Source organism: Manis javanica, chromosome 5 (genome assembly GCF_040802235.1).
Source record: "Manis javanica isolate MJ-LG chromosome 5, MJ_LKY, whole genome shotgun sequence".
NCBI classification, from domain to species: Eukaryota; Metazoa; Chordata; class Mammalia; order Pholidota; family Manidae; genus Manis; species Manis javanica.
In genome coordinates, this window is record NC_133160.1 from 3,884,457 (window position 1) to 3,904,335 (window position 19,879).

At 49.9% G+C, this 19,879-nt stretch overlaps 2 protein-coding genes and 1 long non-coding RNA gene across 3 annotated transcripts in view; 1 reads left to right on the forward strand and 2 right to left on the reverse strand.

Annotated features, from left to right (window-relative positions):
- Positions 1 to 19,879, reverse strand: part of LOC108406179 (neuroendocrine secretory protein 55-like) — a 57,432-nt gene that overhangs the window by 7,412 nt on the left and 30,141 nt on the right. The window lies entirely within an intron of this gene.
- On the reverse strand, positions 191 to 2,094 carry LOC118970247 (uncharacterized). Its single transcript, XM_037006363.2, has 2 exons — positions 1,866 to 2,094; positions 191 to 1,527 (listed from the first exon to the last, which is right to left on the reverse strand). The coding sequence occupies exon 2, from the start codon at positions 1,368 to 1,370 to the stop codon at positions 525 to 527; it is 846 nt and encodes a 281-aa protein (XP_036862258.2). The 5' UTR covers positions 1,371 to 1,527; positions 1,866 to 2,094; the 3' UTR covers positions 191 to 524.
- Positions 2,384 to 3,899, forward strand: LOC118970248 (uncharacterized). The gene is made up of 2 exons (XR_005058059.2): positions 2,384 to 2,619; positions 3,370 to 3,899. It is a non-coding gene; the product is annotated as an uncharacterized lncRNA (long non-coding RNA).

Consider the following 19,879-nt stretch of genomic DNA (forward strand, 5'->3'; position numbering starts at 1 on the left):
GGCGGCGGCGGGGAGGGCGGGCGCGGGCGGGGGGGAGCGCCCCCTCGGGGTGCCCGGGAAGGGGGGTTCCTCCGCCCGCGCGCGGCCCGGGCCGGCCCGGGGAGCCGCCCCCTCGCCCCCCGGCGCGGGCCCCAGCCCGGCGGGCCGCGGGGGGAGAGGGGGCGGCTCCGGGCCAGTGACGACCCCTCGCACGACGCCAACGCTCCACCCCCCGGGCCGCGCCGCCCTGCGGCCCCGAGGCCGCGGCCCCCCCCACCTCCCGCGGGCGCCGCCGAGGGGCCGGGGTGGGCGGAAGGGGAGGGAGCGCGCGCCCGAGCCCGGACTTCGGAAAATTTTCGAACAGAAGAGAGAGAGACAGAGAGAGCCGGGGAGCAGGGCGTGCGGAAAAAGCGAGGCGAGCACGAAGCGAAGGACAGAGCAACCGAAAAGGAAAATGTGTCCACACACACGCACAAATACTGAATAAAACTCCACACTACGCAGCGATGGTGTCCGGTGGCGGGGGCGGGGGGCGCGGGGCTGGGCTAGATGAGCCGCTCGTCGCGCCCCCGGCGCCGGGCGCCGCGGCCCGAGCTGAAGGCCCCCGGGGTCCCCGCGCGCCCGCGCCCTCGGCGCCGAGCGCGGCCGCCCAAGTAGGAGAAGAAGGCGCAGCCGAGGAACACTCGGAAGCAGCAGGTCGCCCCGAACACGAAGCCGCAGCCGCGGCCCTGCTCCGTGCGCTTCTGCAGCAGGAAGTTGAGCACCCACGAGGGGCTGCGCACGGAGAAGACCAGGAACACCACGAGGGGCAGGTGGGCGCCGAGCGCGCCGGCCTTCAGCGGCCCGGGCCGCCACACGACGCCCCCGACACGCGGCACCGCGTAGTAGGAGTCGTCCTCGTCGCCCGAGTCCGCGGCCCACGCGGCCCAGGCCCTACTCGCGCCCGCGCCGCCGGCGCCCTCGTCGACCCCGCCGGCGCCCTCCGCGGCGCCCTCGTCGGTGGCGGCGGCGGCGGCGGCCTCCGGGCCGTGGGCCTCCTCCGAGGCTCCGGGCGCCCCCTTCTTCTTCTTCTTCTTCTTCTTCTGCATCTTCTCCAGCCTCTTCCTCTCCTTCTCCTGCTTCCTCTCCTCCTTCCTCCGCTGCTCCAGCAGCTTCTTCTCCAGCTTCTTGCGCCCCTTTTCGGTCAGGAGCCTCTCGGGGGCCGCCTCGCGCGCCGCGCTCTTCGGGGTCCTCTCGGAGTCCGCGCTCCTCCGCGGGGCGAGCGGCTCTCTCGGCCCGGCCAGCGCCGCAGCCGCCGCTGCAGCTTCGGCAGCCACCCCGGCCGCAGCCGCCGCCGCCTTCCTCTCGCGCTCCACCGCCCGGGCTTTGATCCTCATGGCCATCTTCAGCATGGTGGCTCGGCCACCTTGGGGTGCCCGGCGCGCGCCTGGCCCGGGCGCCCTGCTTGCCCTCGGCCTGGCCGGCCCCCGTGCGCCCCGTGTCGGGGGGAGTCGGCTGTGATCCCTGCGGAGCAGGGCGGCCCGGGCTTCGGGCTGCTGGGCAGGCTACCTACGAGTGAGCGCCAAAAAGGATGAGCAACGAAAAGGGGGCGAGAACAAACCAAAAAGCACCCAACAACAGCGAGAAACCAAAAAGCACCGAGAGATGTCAAACAACTCAAAAAAGAAGAGCGCAGAGGCACGATGGCACGAGTCTGCCGTTACCCTCGGGCGCTCCTCGGTTTGGCTCTTGGGCACGCCAATGGAGAGGAGAAGAGAGGAGAGATTTGGGGGGTGCCCGGCCGGCGCGGGGCAGGGCGGCAGCGCCAGGCGCCCCTGCCCCGGCGGCTCTTCCCCGCGCCGGGCGACTCGCCCTCCCGCGGGGGGCCACGGTGCGGCCAGACTTACATGTGAGTGAGGTGCACTCACACGCAAGGCAGTGCCCGCCGCCGGCCGCCCGCCGCCGCGCCGGACAGGGTCCGCTCCGCCGGCGCCGCAGCCCGAGCCGGAGGGAGAGCCAGCCAGCCAGCCAGCGCGCCGGGCCGGCCACCTGACGCAGCCCGCTCCGCGGTGCCGACGCGACTGAGTGTCCCCGCCGCAGACCGGCGCTCCTAACCAGCCCGATGACGCCCCAGCCTCTTCAGAGGACCGACCCACAGCGGCTGCCCCTATAAACCGAAGGGGAAGCCGAAAAATTGGCCCTCCGGGGACGTGTCCTAACTGGCCGCCACATGCCCCGGGGGTGCGGGCCGGGCTGGGGGCGCCGCGGAGTGGCACGTGGGGCACGGCTGCGGGGGGCATCGGAGCGCCCAAGGTGGTGGGCAATGGACCCCGCCTCCTAGACCTGCCTCCCAATTTTCGGCGAGTGGTGTAGCCCTGGGCGGCGTGCAAAGTGTGCGACGGCGGCGCTCACCCCCGCCGCGCGCCTCCTTACCTCCAGCTTCCCGGGTAGCGCACGCGGCACGGCCACCCGCCCCTCCCTCCCGGCGGCGCGCGCCCGCGGAGGAAGGTGTCGGCGAGTCCAAGTAATCGCGACGACGACTGAAAGGGGTTCGCATCCGATGAGAGGGGCTGTGAGCGCGAAACTAGCACGGCCGGGAGAAGTAGGCGGCAGGCGGCACGCCCGGGACGCGGGAGCCGGCGGCGGTGGCCCTGGTGCGGGGTGTGTGCTCGCTGCCCCCCAGGTGGGAAGGTGGCGGGCCGGTTATCAGTGGCCCGTCCCGAGCGCCACGAGGGTCTCTGGAACAGAGGGAAAAGTCGTTAATTGAACACGAATTTGAGAGTTGTTTAAAAACTCTAAAGTGTCCCGCACTAGGATGTGAAGAGGACACTAGGTTAAGAGCAGCGACACAAAGTTCTCAACTCGGCCGCTGCTCACTTTTTCCGGGACCTTGTGGGCCGCGGGTGCGTCTGCTTGAGTACAGTTCATTCATTCATTCAGTCGTATAATTCATTCAATAAATGGTTCGGGAGGCCCACCTTGTGGCCAGGTGAGCCACACTAGCCAGGGAATCAGGCTAAGACATGGCTACTACCTCTGGTGTGTCAAAGGCCTACCTGCCCTAAACCCAGGTGGACAAAGTTTTCATGAACTCTCTCCCACCTTTAACCTTGACTTCTCAGCAGTCAGTAACACTGGGGCTGTTTGGAGGATAAAAACAAAGGAAGGAAGCCTCCCTGTAAACAGAATCACACCTTACCTATCTAGGGGGAAAGGGGTGATTGATACTTCCAGAGGCCTTGAGAGAGTCAAGAGTTTTGAAGTTTTCTTTGAAAATAGAAAGACAGTTAACCACTCAACAGGGCAATTGAGAGGGGCCTTCCCCCCTGCCCCCTCCCCTCTTTGCTCAATGCTAAGGAAGAAAAGATATGACAGACGACGATGTCACATACATTTTTCTTGGCCCACCAGGTACACTCCTACCTCCATTCTACAAGGCCTCTTTTCTGAGGATCTGAAAGACCACAGAGCATGATTGCAAGTCTCCAGAGAACACTGGGAATTGAGGCCAGGAAGTGAATGCTGCTTGCCAGACCCTTCAAACTGCAGCTGCTCCCTCACCTCAGGGCAGGCCTGCCCGTTTCTCCAGCTCTGCTGAAAAGTTGCTGCTCTGGCCCTCCGCACCCCACAATCCAAACTGAAGTTCTTTATCACGCTTTGGATTATGGCCTCTCTTCTGCACAAAATTAACACCTTCTTTTGAGGAAAGCTCAAAGAAAGCACTGTTGCAGGTTGGTGCTTTTCACCTAAAGAAAAGCAGGGAAAAATACTGAACCAATAGACCTGCGTGTACTGGTCAGTCGCCTCACAACCAATAATTTCACTACAGTCTGAAGAGATGATGACTCCTAGTCATTCCCCGACTGCAAGAAAACCACTTGAAGACAGGGCCCAAGTTTTATATCTTTATATATATTGAATAAAAACTTGGTTGAATTTGATTAGTTGACTGATTGTCAGTTTTACAAAATTGATAAAGACTTATAACAAGGGGGAACAGGCCAGAAATTTTTGTTATGCTCCATTTGTTCAAAAGCATCTTCCTTCCTGCTTCTAATGTGACAAAACACAAATACATTATATTTAAGAGGAACAAGGTAAATAGTAACCGATAAAACCTTGATACTTATGCCAGTACCTACACATTACTACAGTGAATAAAATGAAGAGTCTCCTTATTTGGAAATCCCAGAGCTGGGTGACCACCTTCACCCTTTAAGATAAGTATCACACCTGAACTTCAAAAAGGAGCAAAGCAGTCCTATGTCATATACTGACACTCATTCCAGGCAAGGTACAATTGGGACTGTTGTCCAAGAAATGTAAACAGCAAGGTCAGACTTTAGTCATTTCAACCTCTAACCTAGCAGGCCATCCTTGAGGGTAAAAAAAATATTTTTAAGTGTACATTTCACCTATATTTTATTATGACCATCCACTGATGGACAAATCATTTACTTTGTAAATAAATGACAGCAGGTGGAATCAGGGTTTATAGGTAAGCAAATGACACTCAGAACTCTGAAACACAAGCTCGTTTGTGGTCTGTTCAGCTTTCTGTTTTCACTCGACACAAAGTGAAAGATGAGATTTTACTTAATTGGTGTGGTGAGCTGACACCGTCTAGTTTTCAGTCCAACATTTGGCATACCTGGGCCTTAAAAGTTTTAATTTTATTTAAAAAGCCATTCAGATTTGGAAGCTACCATGTGTGACCTTTTCATATAAATCAGTAATTTATTCTAATAGGTTGGTGACCATTTTAAGTACCTGCTTTATGCTTTGAGACTAGAGCAATCATTAGCATAATTCTTGGAACAGTCTGGACTAGAGGGTTTTCCAGTGCAAGGAACCTCTCATTTAGCTCAGAAAGGGATGGAAGTTGTAGAAACTTCGGCTCGGCTCCTCAGAGGGGCAAAGGGTATAAAATGCCCAGGGGGGCACAGGTCTCTGGCTCAGGTGACTTGCTTCATGCCAAAGCCAGCAAGTTGGGAAAATAACACACCCCTAACTTAAAACACTAGGTCACCTAATGATACAACTTGGCTAAACAGATGGTGTCACACGCTACCCCGCAGGGGTGGCCTAGCAACTCTTCTTCCCAACACTGCATATTTTACAACAATAGATGAATTCACATGTCAGGGTTTGAATTTTATGGGCTTGTGAGCTTCATATTGACGGGTGGATGTGTTCCTTGGCATTGTCTGAGTAAAAATGCCTTGTCTGCTTTTAGAAGCAATACACTCGCTATAACTTAGAATCTTAAAAATATCATCACCCTTAGTGATGTAATCCAGTTTTTGGACAAGAGTGTCCTTCTTGGCCTTTCATTAATTGGAGTCATTGTAAGAGCCCAGAGAAAATATAATATTTTTATATTGCCTAGGGAACAATAAATAGGTTTCCAATGAAACAGAAACCTTGGCTGTGAGGCTTTAATAATAGTAGTTAGTGCTTCCATGGTTCTTTCTGTCTTTAAAGCACATTCTGCACTTTATTTAACAGAATAACTGAAATTGTTGTTGCAAATGACTGTGACCTGAAGTCTGTGCTGTGGGACTAAAAAAGCCTTTCCTCATCCCCATTAATCCCTAGTAAAAAGGTTCTATTATTTAGGACCATAAAGTTCTTAAAAATCTAATGTAGTGATCACCTGCATTTTTTTTCTTGTCATATTCACTAGTTAGTAACTTCAACCACAAGTACTCCTAAACTTACGTTCTAAACCAACACAAATGTTTTAGTAAAACTTCACTTTAGAAAACTTGGAGCCAAGGAATTAACTGCATATGAAATCCCCCTATTTAATTTCCATCAACTAATTTTAAAATACTTTGTTTTTTATGTAGGACACGGTCCAATCCAAACAGAACCTGGGGATACACTGGTCAATGTTTTTGGACCCAATATATTGAGCCGGTGGTTTGGGATGCTGTTTAAGCATCTACTTAAAACCACAGTGTGAGGGCAGTTGGGACTTTTTGCACCTTTATTCATCTTTCCTGACTCTGATAGGTTGGCCCATCTATGGGAACACCTTCCTGCCCTCTGTGAACTCCCAGTCTCCAATACCACAGGACCTTTCTCACACCATCCCAGGAGTCCCAGAATGGGTGAGAGGCAGATTTTAATGAAGTCATCATCTACCTTAAAAGGGGAAAACAATAAAAAAGAGACTGTGCATTACTCTATCTCTTTTAAAGCTTAAACTTAAGTTGCATGATATACCTGTTAGCCTTGGTTGAAGATTCTAGATGGAGAGTTTGGGTTAGGGGCATAATGATCTCACCCATATAGAGACCCATAGACCCACTTATTGGAGATCTTAATTGGGTAAAAAAAATGTACAGATGTTACCACTCTATAGCAGGAAAGTTAATTTTCCTAAACCCAAATATCTTTAACATCCCTTGGGGGCAAAAATTTTCAAGAGGACTAAGGTAATGGGAAAATCTGTTGCTCAGAACTTGTAACTTGGCCTTGAAGATAGAAACTCATCCAGGATGAGGAATAATGTGGGAAAGACTAGTTAAAAATAGGTGTGGGTAAGCTAACTTTCATTTTTATTTACAAGGTGCCTTATTTAAATGACATTTTGATCCAATGTCTTACTATGCGAGTAACAACAGGAAAAACAAAAAGGTTGGCACTACCAAGAGTGTGCTGAAATCCTACTAAGATGTCCTTAGGTATAAGAAGCCCTTTAATTTTAATAAGAAGCTCTTATTTTAAACATTTTAATTTTTTTCATTATACTCAATTATTCAAATGTAGCCCCATAGAATTAAGAGTTTAGAGAGTTAAACACTCTGGGGTGAGCAGGTAATAAATTTCCTTTCATTAAAATCTGCTTTGTGTATACATATATACAAAGGAAACAACTGCTAAGTACAAGTTCTTTACATCCTGGATTACGACTTTATTTACCTGCTAACCAAGTGTGGGTGATCACTTTCAAACAGCCTTGCAATTAGTTACTAGTTTGGGACAACGGAGATGCTCTCAGGACTGTGGGTGTCATTTGCCTTCCTAACTGAAACCCCCTTTCTAGTCCTGTTTACATCTGCTGTCAGAAAGCCCTGAATTAAGCAATGAATGTGACATAATTAGTCACACGTTTATTTTGTCTAGAAATGTAGATAGCTTTTCATTTTTTTTGTGTTTGCCCACACAGGTTGAAATTGAAATAGAAAAAATCGATTTCAATTTAAATCAAAATCTAAAATAATCCTAGTTTAGCTCCATCCATTTCCCTGGGATTTTATTCAGGGTGGGGGGGGAGAACCATCAGGGCACATCCGACTCAAGGCTGCCTCCCTCTGCACATGGCTACGCACAAGCCCCCTACTCCCTGCCAGGCTGCCGCCCCTCCACTCCCTCACTCGGTGGTTTATTGAGGGCTTAGCAGTGTTCACAGCCCTCTCCCTGGCCTCTTGGGAGTCCTCTCAACGTCCCCAGAGCCCAGCTGGCCCTGTGGCTTTCTAAGGTCTTTGCTGACCTCTGGAAGTTATGAGGAGAAAGTTATTCAGCTCAAAGCCTTGAGCATTTGCAACCAGTCTGGGGATCAGATGAAAAGGGGACCTTTTTATGAGCTGCAGACCTCAGCTCTACCCACAGCCTCGTCCCAGGGTCTCTGCCTGCCGCCCAAGACTGGGAAAGCTGCCTCGGCTGCGTTCCTGAACATTCCTGTCTCTCAGTTTCTGTAGTCGATACTACCTTCTCAGATTACGACTCCTTTTGTGCTAATTACACCGAAAAAATTGAAAGAATGTCGCTGACTTTACAAAGAACACAAAGCAGGCTTGCTTTAAAAACTAAATATAGCTAGTTTCTTTCAGAAGGCAGACAAACTCTGTTTTCAAACGATTTGTACTATGTGGATTAATTGCAGATGGCCAATTCATTTATAAAGACCCAGGTGATGGAAGAAGGGTCCAGCTATTGGGGGAACACATTTAAAATGTGTGGTTGCTTTTGGGGGCCATTTACATAAAATTAGAAGCTCTGATTAATGATGAACTCCCCCCCACACCAGCCCAGCACTTGGTTGTAAATTAAGACACGCCAAAGATGGCAGGCTAATCTAAGCTACCATGAGAAGAGGAAAGAAGCAGAGCTGCTGGCTGGCCAAAAGCAGTACCTGTACTATTCAGGTAGAGATGGAAATTAAATGGAAAGAAAGTCTAACTTCTCCCCCGGGAAGTCTGTGGCTGCTGCAAAATGAGATGTTGCTCTTTTTGCTGACCCTAGTCTCCACTGTATGAGAAGTGATCTTCCAAAAGACAGAATTGGGAGGGGTATGCTATCCCCACCAGCCAAGCAAATTATGGATGACAGCAACACCCCCCCTCCACCCCCGCTGTGAAGTCCTCTAAGGGTTAATACGTGAATGATGTATTTTTCCAAGGAACATTAAATACTGAATTGCTCATGCTGAAATAATGCTACAGCTGTGACCCTTAGGGCTGAGTTTTGGACACTGGCTCCAGTGACAGGTGTACTCGATGTATGCCCAGTTCGGCTGAAATTGGGATGCCTAACTCAAGCCCTACCTCCCCACCACCCCCATTCATTGGTGGGTACTGTGGAGCCAGCCAAGAGAGGGCCTTTTGCCACAGACACAGAAAACCATGTGTGCTTAGTCATCAATAAAAACGCCAGCCTTGAGGTGGAGAATGAAGGCACCGGTACCTGAACGTAAAACAAGAAAATCAAGACAGACCTCGGAAGGTAGCGGAAAGAGAAAGTGGGGGCCAAGAGACCCGATCAGGACCAAACAGGTCTGTCCTATGATCCGCTCTTGGATGATTTTAGCAATCGAAGCAAGCTCAGGATTCTAGGAAATGTGTCACCAAAATTGGTATTATTAGAGGAAGTGGCACAAAGCTAGAAATGCAAAGTCTAATCTGTAACATACTAATTGTACCTATTTTTATACCAGGGTTGCAGTGACCTAACACCAAGAAATAAAAACCCTGGAAAACTAGCCCTTCCCAGATATAAGACTCAAATACCTCGAGGGGTGGGAGCCACAGGGCCAAGTTTTCCCAGAGTCCCTTGCTCTGATTTAGGGTAAGACGTCAGCAGTCCCCCACGAGGGTAGCTGATTTCTGCGGGAACCTGGCGTTAGTGAAGAGAGGCAAGTGGCGCTCTATCAAAGCTTGGGAGTTCTGGTAACATGTCAAACATGCGGGTACAGGGCAACTCTGAAATGTTAGGGGCCAACTCGGGCAGGCTGTACTACACCCATGGGGTGTTCTGGTCTGCAGAGGGAAGGAGGAAGGCTGGTCTATGTTTTGTCAAGCCAAGATGGATCCTTGACCAAGTTTGCCTTGGTCCATTCCACTGACCACAAAGGCCCTGGGTCCCTATCTTCTAACAAGATGGTGCCAGACGGCTGATGGATAGAGAACGAGCTACAGATGCAGCCGCATCTCCCACCTTGGACCCTGGTTCCCGTAAGGATGATGGTGGGAGGTGGTAACCAACTTAAAACAGCGTTAGGTTTTTTTTTGCTTCCTTATTCTGAATTATCATCTCTACATTCTGAGTACCAGGATTTTTTAATAACTGGGGCTCCCTGGAGCTGTTTCAGAAGAAGTTGATATAAAACTTAGCTGTGATTCCCGTACTTACAATCATTGAAAGCATCTCAAAGTCTAGCAGAGCTTAACTGACCCGGAATTCCTATCATGATGTTACTAACCCACGCCTCAGGGGGGCGCACCAGAGCAGGGTAATTTAAAGTCATTCTTGGCAATACAACTGAGTTTCTTAAATGGTTTTCTATTAATTAAATCAGTAATTATCCTAAGTACATCATTTCGATGAACTGTCACGAGTTAGTTGAACGCAGAGTGTGAAAAAAAAATAAATTGTTGAATAACTAGCATGACCCCAAGGACAGTTAATGTTTTAATCTTAGATATGACATAGCCTCATATTTCATTTACCTTGCACATTCTTAAATGTATTAAATGTGTTTTCTTCAACCTGGCACAACTGGATCTGCTAGATTTACTGAGGTTACAGAATCAAGAGAGAGGAACTTTGATTCAAAAAGGAAGACGACTAAAGAACAGAGCTCTACGGCAAAAATATAGTGTCTAAAATGATGCCAAAGGTAGAGAAAAACATATGCATGATTTCTAAAACATGTAAGTCAAAACAGCAAGTCTGCAAATGATAAAGGAGAGCTTCTACCTCATGCAAACCCCAGGGAAACAAACAAACAAAATCGCTCTAATTTATAGTAACTGAAGCCTTGCTTAAACCTTCCCCCCAATACCTGATAATTCTGTAAAATCACCCAGCTGTCACTCTGTTCCTTTGAGAAATATTACATTGATTTGTCTACAAAGACCCATTAGTAGAATTCCAAGGTCTGCTTAACGGGGCTACTAATAAATCTAAGGCATCAATTCGTGACCTTCTCCCCAAATTTTTGGTATGTGGCAAACTGCCAGAATCACATTTTCAAGGTTCTGTGACTGTAACATAAAGGATCAAGGCTGGACCGCTTTGGAGGGCTGAGCACACCTGGGCTCTGGAGTCCTGCCTGCACCCTGGAGGGAAAATAAGTAAGATCGATTAGATACAGCATCTGGGGGTATTATTACCAGTGTTCTGCTTCGGGCTGAGCTGTTTGCAAGAAGAAATGGACTGGACAAGACGAGCCCAGGAGGAGGTGCAAACACGGAGCATCTCCCTTCTCTGCCTCCCGCATTCCCTTCCTCCTCCATCTGCCTGGCTGTTTGTGCACTGAAAAATCAGGAAAAATTGTAGCCCAGAGAGTCTAAATTGGCTATCCACACGAGAAAGAAAGAGAGAAAGAAAGAGAGAGAAAATGATTCATGATCTATCCCCAGTTTTTGGTGACTTTGAGATAAGCCTGTTGGGGTTGGGGGTGCACAGTGGGGGCATTTTTTTTCTTTTCCTATAAAAACAACAGTCCTCACCTTCATTTTTCACGGAACTGGATTGAGCTGGTTGCAACCTAAGACAAGATGAGGGCAGGTGGCTTTAGCTTCCTCTAAATTCTATTGTGGCTGCAAGCACCAGAAAAGTCTTGACCCTAAGAATGATGTTGCCGAGAGCCCCATCGTAAAGATTTCTCCTGCCCAGAGCTGCCTGCAAGGACCCGAGGGCTACCTCCCCATCCCCTACTCTGCAGCAGGCGTCAGGTGGCCACGGCAGGAGAAGGAAGAGACCCCAACATCCTGTTCATGCCTCCCGTCCTCACCCCTCAAAGTCAAGGCTGGCTTCTAGCTCTGTTCCCTCCTATTCTAAAAGATTCGTTCACCTACGGCATTTGGTCTGTGTTGGGGCGATGTCAGGGTTGGTGGCTGGACGGACTGATCCTCTCAAATGTTCGGGCAACCTGGCTGTCTGTAGACGAAACAACCAGATGCTTTTTTATGATTGAACTTTTGATCAAATTGATTGGATGCTTTAGTGTCAAGAAGACAAAAACTCAAGTCAAAAAGGTCACCAGAATAGGAGATTTGTGGGCAATAAAAAGCCCAATGCTAGTAGGAAGCATTACATTTTTCTGGCAATGAAAATCCAAGTTTTCACGTTGTGCTAAATGACTCAAAATTCGCCAGTGAAGAGAAACAGCAGCAGGAATGGATTATTTTTTTAAGGTTATATTGTTCCTATTTATTTGGCTTTGCTGCTGCCAGAAAGTGGCTTGGAGCCCTCCTTTTTAGCACTATAAAATGTAAATAGTCTAAATTAAGCCATCTAATCTCAACCAATATTAATTCTGACATGAAAAATGAGACCAATTCTTCAGACAGGATTATGACCGCCTGACATTAAGTGATCGCCTCACTGAGCTTCTCAAAGAACAGGATGTTTTCCTTTCTCAACATGCCTATTTCTAGGAGGGGATGAAATCCTCACCCTTTTCCTTATTCTGACATTGAAAAGGCACCATGCCCGAAGCAGGCTAGCTTTGACCCCCAGATTCTGGGAGCCTCTGAATATTACTTGTCTGCTGTTGTTTTTTTCCCTTCCAAATTAAAATCACTCTATAATAAAATATCCGAGCACCCCGAGGGCCCGAAGTCAGGATGTTGCCTCAAATCTGCCTCCTTGCAGACTAAACTGCTAGCCCCTCACATTGTTTTCCAAGTGGAATTGGTTTAAACATATTTTTCTAGTGTTTTCCCCTCAACTGGCCTACCGAAATCAGCACGATCAGGATTCCTCCATCTCTGTAAGCAGGCACAATCACCACATATCTAGATAGAGAAAGAATTTGCATCTTGGCTTATCTCCGGAGGGGAGACTGCAGTAGTTCTAAGGAAAGGGGCATCTCAGTGCAGTCTGGCAGGACAGCGCCTCAATTTCAAGACCACTGCCTTCTCCTTAAGATCCTGCATATGTTGCATTTTGTTTGTTAATCCTCTTGTTAAGTGGGAGAAATAAAGTGGCTTTACTCAGAAATGTCCATAATATATCTTCCACAAAGCTCTAAATCTGGCTGTTTCATTATCTGCTGCCAGTTAATAACCTGCACAATCAGAGGTGTCTCTAGCAGCCTGACGGTGTAGTGAGGGGAATAAGGAACCCCAGAATGTCAAGAATTGTTTGGGGGGAGTTGCCATGCAGGGGGTCTCTCTTCAGGGAAAATAAAGCCCATCGGTGTTTAATTCAAGGCCATGAGGTGCTCTCTGTGGCGACCACACTTTCAAAAGAAACCTTGTGTAATTCAGCTACACAAAAGCAGCTGAGATGAACAAGTCCAAATCATCTCTCCTGCTCTGGGTAATTCTTTGCTAGAGGCTCTGGAAGCAGCCTGTGCTGTGTGCAGCACGGCAGGAGAGAGCCCTAAAACGGAAAGGCAGCAGGCACGCTGCACCCCTGTTTTTTACTTCTCTCTAAACACTGCCAGCCCGGAGTCCCAGGGCCACCTTGGGGCCCAGAGCAACCCCCGGGGGCCTCCTATGGGCTCCAAGCTGAGCAACAGGGCCAGGAAAGGGAACTGGGCCCTTCCCTGATTCCTGCCTGAGCCGAATTAAACCGATCAACATCTGCTTCTCTCCACCCCCCCACCCCCCAAGGGCATCCTCTGCCCATTGGAACATGGTCCGCAGGCTGCAGACCTTTCTTTGCAGCTCCAAGGCCTTTGAAGGTCCATTTCAACCCGCACCTGACTTTAAAGAAAAACACGATTCTCGACAACAGGGTGTGTTTCCACTGAAAACCAATGCTTTCAAAGCCAGTGGAGCAGAGCGCAGGCTGGACTGCCCCTTTCCCCTGGGGGTGAAAGTCACAGCTCACCCCACGAAGGGGATGGGGAGCCAGCACCCAGCAGGGGCCAAGCTGTACCCTATGGGCCCTTCCTCTTCACAATGCACCTCTGGCTAAAAGCAGCAAGGCCTGAGGACAGAACTGGTGATGGGCCCCAGGCTGAGGGCCCTGCTCTCGCCTCTAAGCATTCATCACGCATGGTGGCAGCCCACTTTGCGCTTGGCAGCTCAGCAGCTTACATCTCTGAGGTCCCTTCCCTGCCCCTCCTCCACAAGCCTCCCCTGTAAAAACCAAAAAACATCTTGTTCTTTCATCACAATTAAAGTGCTGTCAGGGCAAATAGCATGGCTGATATCTGCCGCAGCTGAAATGACCCTCTCCATCCCTCTTCTCTCATTTGCTAAAGTGGGCCTTTCTCTGCTGAAATCAGGCTCTTTGGTGATGGAAATTTTAGCTGGAAGCAGTTGAAGCAGTGAGTTCAGAGCAGAACCTTAACCTTGGGAGGGTGGGGAGAAAATCAATGCATTGAGCTGGCCGCTTTCTGCAGCAAGGTGCAGCTAAAGACATCTTAGCCGGCAGCTACCTCTGGTCTGGCTCCTGATTACTAGTCATCATCAGAGTGCCCGATTTAGCAAGATTTGGAGGCCAATTCTCCCTGTTGACTTATCTAAGGGGCAGGAGGAAGCTGTTTAGAAGGAAGTAAACAGGTTCTGGGTCTTGGAAGATAAAACCCAAACGCTTGTCGTTCTCTGAGGGAAAGCATGGCTGCTATTTAATTCTGTCACCAGCCTGTGTGCTACCATGTTTGCCAGAAAGCCACAACTCCTACGCATAATTAAATGCCCTCCCCCCCAGCCTTGCTCCAGCTGCTGGTGACACCAGCGGTGGGGGCTCTTTCTAAAGACCTGGCCAGGCCTGTCATCTCATTTTGTGCAAACAGCTCTCTCATCCTGTGAACCATCACAGACCTTTCTGAAAAAAGAGTCTCAGGTGGGGCACAGGTTAATGTTTAAAGAAAAAAAGAGGGGGGGGGTGTTGAGAGAAAAAAGGAGACAAAAAGAACCTGTGACCCTGAGCAGTTTTCAGCTCCGCCATCAGAATCCATGACATATATTCAAATACATGTGATGTGAAGAATTCATCACAGTCATCCTCGCCTTCAACTACTTACATTTTAAGGCAACTCACATGTCAGGAGCTTTCAAAATTAGCTTGATTTCCTTTTCCTAGAGATCATGCATCTTGGAAAGGCCCCTTCTGAGGTACACTGGGGAGCTTAATTGGCAGGCTTCCTGTTTTCTATAAGGGTATGCTAATATCTGGCAAGTCAAATTGGCAATCCAGGCCTCCCTCAATTGAATCATTAGTCGTTAATGCACCTCTGAGCAACTGGAAGCTAAGGTGCGAAATCAAACGGCAGTGTCACCCATCTCCAGGCTTTCCTAAGGCTGCGTGACAGGGGGCTCAGGGCTGTCGGTGGAGCACCAGCAATGGCAGTTCTGCTGCTGACTTACCTGCTGCGGGGGGGCCGCCTGCCTCTTGCTCCTTCTCCCCACCACCCCTGACCTTTTCTCTTTTTTTAAAGAAAGCAAAGCAACCCTACAGTCCGCAAGTCTTTCACTTCCTGGTGATCCTGCGTGTCGCTGTGTCACAGCAGAGGACACTGGGGAGAAACATGGCGCTGGTCCTATGGACCTGAGCGGGAATGGGGACAGCACCCAGAGGCTGCAACCTGGACCTGGCTCTGGACTCCAATGTCACCCCCACCCCCACCCTGCAGAGCCCAGTCAGGCACCATACTAATACCTGGAGATCTGGAGGGGGGAACCCCAAGTCCTGGGGTGCTGGGCTAAGAAAGCCAGTTCACTGAATTCACGGCACTGAGGGTGTGTGTGTGTGTGTGTGCGTGTGTGTGCATGCTAGGCCACGGAGGAGAAGGGGTGTAAGCGTCCTGGGCCAAGGAAGATGACTACACAGTGCCCCCTCCCCTGCCCCATGCCGTTTATAATTTTACTCTTGAGGACTCCACTAGTAAAACTGTGACTCTGCCCATTGGCCTCACAGTACTCTTTATTAAAATGCAAATGTCGCGTAAGGGTAGCCCATAAGCCTCTGCCAGCTAATGGGATTAACTGAACAGAACACAGCCACCTTCAGGGACGTAAGGAGGCCTGGGGTCAAATCTGCTCCATTTGCAGGCACCCAGGAAGCAAAAGCCAAGCACCACATTCATGATCTCCTTGAACCAGGCACTGGAAGCCAGTGCCAAGCTCCAGCTGGGGGGTCATCTGCTCCCTGAAATCCCCAGAGCCCTGGAGTCCTCACCTCTTTGGTGTCACTTCTCTTAGGATGCATGGTGCTTTCCAGGTATCCTAAGAGAATGGTGCAGACCAGGAAAGGGGGACCGGCCGGGGTTGGAGGCGAAGAGTGCATGAAACAAATTCATTTATGGAGGCTGCAACTTGTAATAACATTGGCAACCGAACTTCCTGAGCTGGCCGACAAGCTTCATCTTATGTCCTGAGAATGGGTTCCACTCACACGGATTTCTCGGAGTGCCTGCCAGGTGCAGGGCATTAGACAACTACAGACCAGGTGAAGAAGCCACAACTAACAATTCTGTAAATCTGAGTCTTACTCATGGAGCAAAATCGGCCTCTGTCACCTGGGAGTCCCATCAGGTGAGGCATCTACACAAACCCACTTCCCTCCTCTTATATCTAAAACGATACATTTCTGTATATACAGACTCATATTCTCAAAGAATATCCAAGAATCACGTGTCAGATGCTGAGCATTACAGAGGCCTGGAAGTAAGATGCACTGTTCAAGGGCCATCAACATACAGATAACTTCAAAATTATTTGTGAAAGGAAAGCTGGGAACTAAATTCTGGACTTGAAAGTGTGCTTTTCTTTTCCTGGTTATTCTACTTGGATAAAGACTATCTCTAGTCCCACTAGGGAACAGGCCCGAAGCTGAGGACCTAAGGTGGAGAACTTGAGCCAAGACAGAGGGAGCTGGGGGTCTAAGATGGTGGGCAGGCCAGGACCTAAGACGGAAGACTGGAGCCACGATGGAGGGCCACCTAGAAGCCAGGATGCAAGCACTCCACAGTGTGTCAGCGCATCTGGTTGTAAGCTACATAAGCTTTCTCATCCCACCCTCAGGACAGGCATCCTAGACAGAAGATTCTAAGGCTAAGCAGAAGAATTTGGACCCACTCCCAAGACAGTTTTCAGTCCTAGAAGATGCTGGAAGGCATAATTTGGCTCCAGTCAGAGCCGAGAAGAGATAGGGGGCTGGCTGGCTAAGGCAGTTCTGGCACCAGCCCGGGCAGGTCCAGTGCTCACTGGGTTACACCTCCTGCAGGAAGGCCTCCATCAGTAGCAGGATTGATGCCTTTTCACCGCCAAGGTACACACTGACTTCAAAACTCCACCACTGCTGTGTGTGTATAAATTTCAGCCTCACACCGGAAATCTAAATGGTTGTGCCTGTCGAATATCTAGACATGGCTGTTTGTTTTGACCCAAGCAGATCCTTCCGGGTTTTCTGCAGTTTAATTATCAGGGTTCACAACGATTTTACGTAAGAGCTGATTTGATTTGCTCAACTAGGTTGAAGAAGTGTTGGAAGGTAGCTGAAGTCTGGTTTTTTTGACAATCTTTCCATCTTCTTTGCCCCTTTAATCATTCGGTAGAGACTGCCCACCTCTGTTGACTTTCTGGGTTTGTTGTGATCCTAAAACCACCAAAGGGGGCAGCAATGTCTTATACCTTGGTCTTCCCTGCAGGAAGGGCGCGGATTAGGCACTCCATCCTTATATATTGAATGAATGAATAAATGAAAATACCCAAATTAGGGCAAACTCACCAACCCGGCGAGGACTTCCTCATTGAGAAGCTGGCAGACACACGAGACGCTACTGCACAAGTTAAAGGAAGCTACTAGAAAGGCAAAGAGGACAAAGCTATTTCCACAGCCAATTTCACCCCCAAATCAGAAAATAACTTATCAGTGGGGTAAAATGGGTACATATGCACCAAGAACTGGGCAGCATTCCATGTTCTTTGCCAAGCTGGACACAATCTGAATGTGAGGTGAATCTCAGATCTGCCAATAGTCAAAAATTTGAAAAAGTACTTCATGACAACTGTTTTCATTTGGAACTATGATTTTCCTCAATGAGGCCTGCCATTTTATGCTAAATCTCCATTAAATACTTCCCGATCACCTTTCTTTTTTTCTGAAGCATGATCAAGACCCCCTTACCCCCAACAATTCCTAAATATCACAGAAGGCCCATCTTATAAATTTATTTGTGGCAAGTCCCTTTTCTTGGCCATTAGAACAGCAATTATCCCCACCACCACCAAAACACTGGCCCCCTAATCAACCATTTGCTAAGTCTCAAAGCAATACAAATTGAGGTCAAATAATCAATTAGGAACACATTTCTAAGTCTTGGCGCTTGGGCAGGGTGTGAAATTTCCCGGGTGGAGAGAAGCTAAAGCTTGGGAGGGACCTGAAGAAGGGGCCGCCTGCAAGCCGCCTGGCTCTGCGGGCCGGGCTTTCTTTGAGAAGGCAGACACTTGGGAGCACAGGGTCCTACCAGAGCAAACAAGACTAGACTTTGATTTTATTTTTTCCCTTGAGCTAATGCATAAAGCAAAGGGCAGAGAGGAAGCGCCAGGAAGCTGAAGGTCTGGTCTGTTGTGTTCAGTTTTCTACAGGCCGAGAGATTTGCATCTGGGTGAGAGAGTCACTCTCAGCCCCCCCCTGCCCCCGGCACGGGGCAATCAATCCTGTCTGGTCTCCTCCTGCAGAGGCCCCCCTGTCCCCTTTCCTCCTCCCCCCACTCTTCCTCATTGTCTCCCCTCTCTAATGAACATACCCAGGAGAATAAAACTTGTTTTCCAAAGGGGGGAGGCTGTGGCGGCAGGGGGTAGGGGAAGAAAGGAAGGAAGGAAGGAAGGAAGAAAGGAAAAAAAAAATAAAACAATGCCCATACCGGGTCTGGCTGGAGCCAAATTCTTGAGGACACCAACCTGCAAACTTCTAAGGATTCCTAAGGATTTCCTCAACATCTGAGATGTGTATGTAATATACACGATGTTTGCTTTCGACTTTAGGATTCGCTTTGTTTTGTGCTGGGTAATTTTCGAATCAAAGACCTCATGAAGATTGGATTTTTTTATTAAGGACAAAAAGTCCACCATGTGCCAGATTTCTTAAAACCACTCACTTGGGTTAAGGTACGTGAAAAGACTTGCAAGATCAGGTTGTTGTGCTAGAAGGGGGCTTATTACTAATTCCCACCTCCCCACCCCCAAAAAAATTGAACATTCATTCTAGGATGAGGAGAGGAACATCTGGGGATGCGAATGGGCCCACTGGGGAAGAGGGCAAGGTCAGAGCTGAGAGCCCAGGGCGGAAGGGGGCAGGGGCTCTGGCCGCGGGCACACACAGGGCCCCGAGGGGCAGTGGGCTGGGCTGGCAGAGGGCTGGTCCTGTCCTGCCCGGGAACCCGGCCTGGCCCTCAGCTGTGCGGCTGCCCTGCCAGCGCTCCAGCCTCTGCCAGGCCACTGGTCCTCCCTGTCTTCCTTCCAGACCCCACGTTCCCAGAGGGCAGGGACCCCATCTGGTGTGAGGGCTAAATTTAGCAACGGTGCTTTTCTTTTTTCTTTTCCTCTCTGTCCCTTTTAAAAATGTTCATATACTCTCTGTATTTCTCTCTCCTTCCTTTGCACCTTTTTTTTCTCCCCTTTCTTTCTCCTTCAACAGTAAAGACCTGGCTAAGGGCTATCGGCCGACTTCGAAGTAGTTCACAGAGACTGGCATTTCACAAGTTCAGAGGCCAGAGGAAAGGAATTCAGATTCCTTGTCCCCTTTTCCCACCTCAGGGAAAGGATGGAGCAAGTAAAAGAACAAAAAGACACTACAGAGCAGGTAGGAAACGTCGCAGGACATCAGTGGGGGGGACCGAGTACAAGGCCGCTTACACACTAACACCCTCCGTAGAAGTAGCCATACATCTGGGTAAAGAACAGGAGGCGATAAGGAGAAATAAAATCATGGCAGAGTACGGGTGGGGTAGGGGATTTCCTGCAATGTTCTAATGTCCTTTTCACAATACAACTTTTGGAGGAAAATGGGAAAGGGGCCAGGGCACGTGTGGCGGGCAGAGTCCCATCCTGCGGGAAGCGGACGTGGGCAGTTGGGCCCCGTGCAGCAGACCCTTGGGCTCTCAGAGGGCACGGCACCCTGCAGAGAAGAGGGGTCTGTGTCAGAGCCCCTCTCTCCGTCTGCAAGCATGGAATATCAGGCCTGTTGTTGAAACTAAGCCCGCGGGGACCCAGGGAAGGATGAAACCCCAAGCTAAGCTACCTCTGAAACCTGGGGCTTTTCTCCACCTGGGCTTCTTACATTTCATCTAGAGAATTCTGAGATCCCACTTCCTGCCAGCAGCTCCTCCATTCTGGGCTCTCTGCTGACCTCTGGTGGGGGAGGATCTCCACTGGCCCAGGAGAGGTGCTGGGACCCACAGCCCACCTGGCCTGCTTCCCCTGCACCCCAACATCCAGAGCAGCCCCCATGGGTGGGGAATGCTGTGTTAACTTGCCTCGGCCACGGTTCAGGCTCTAAGCTGGGGGGT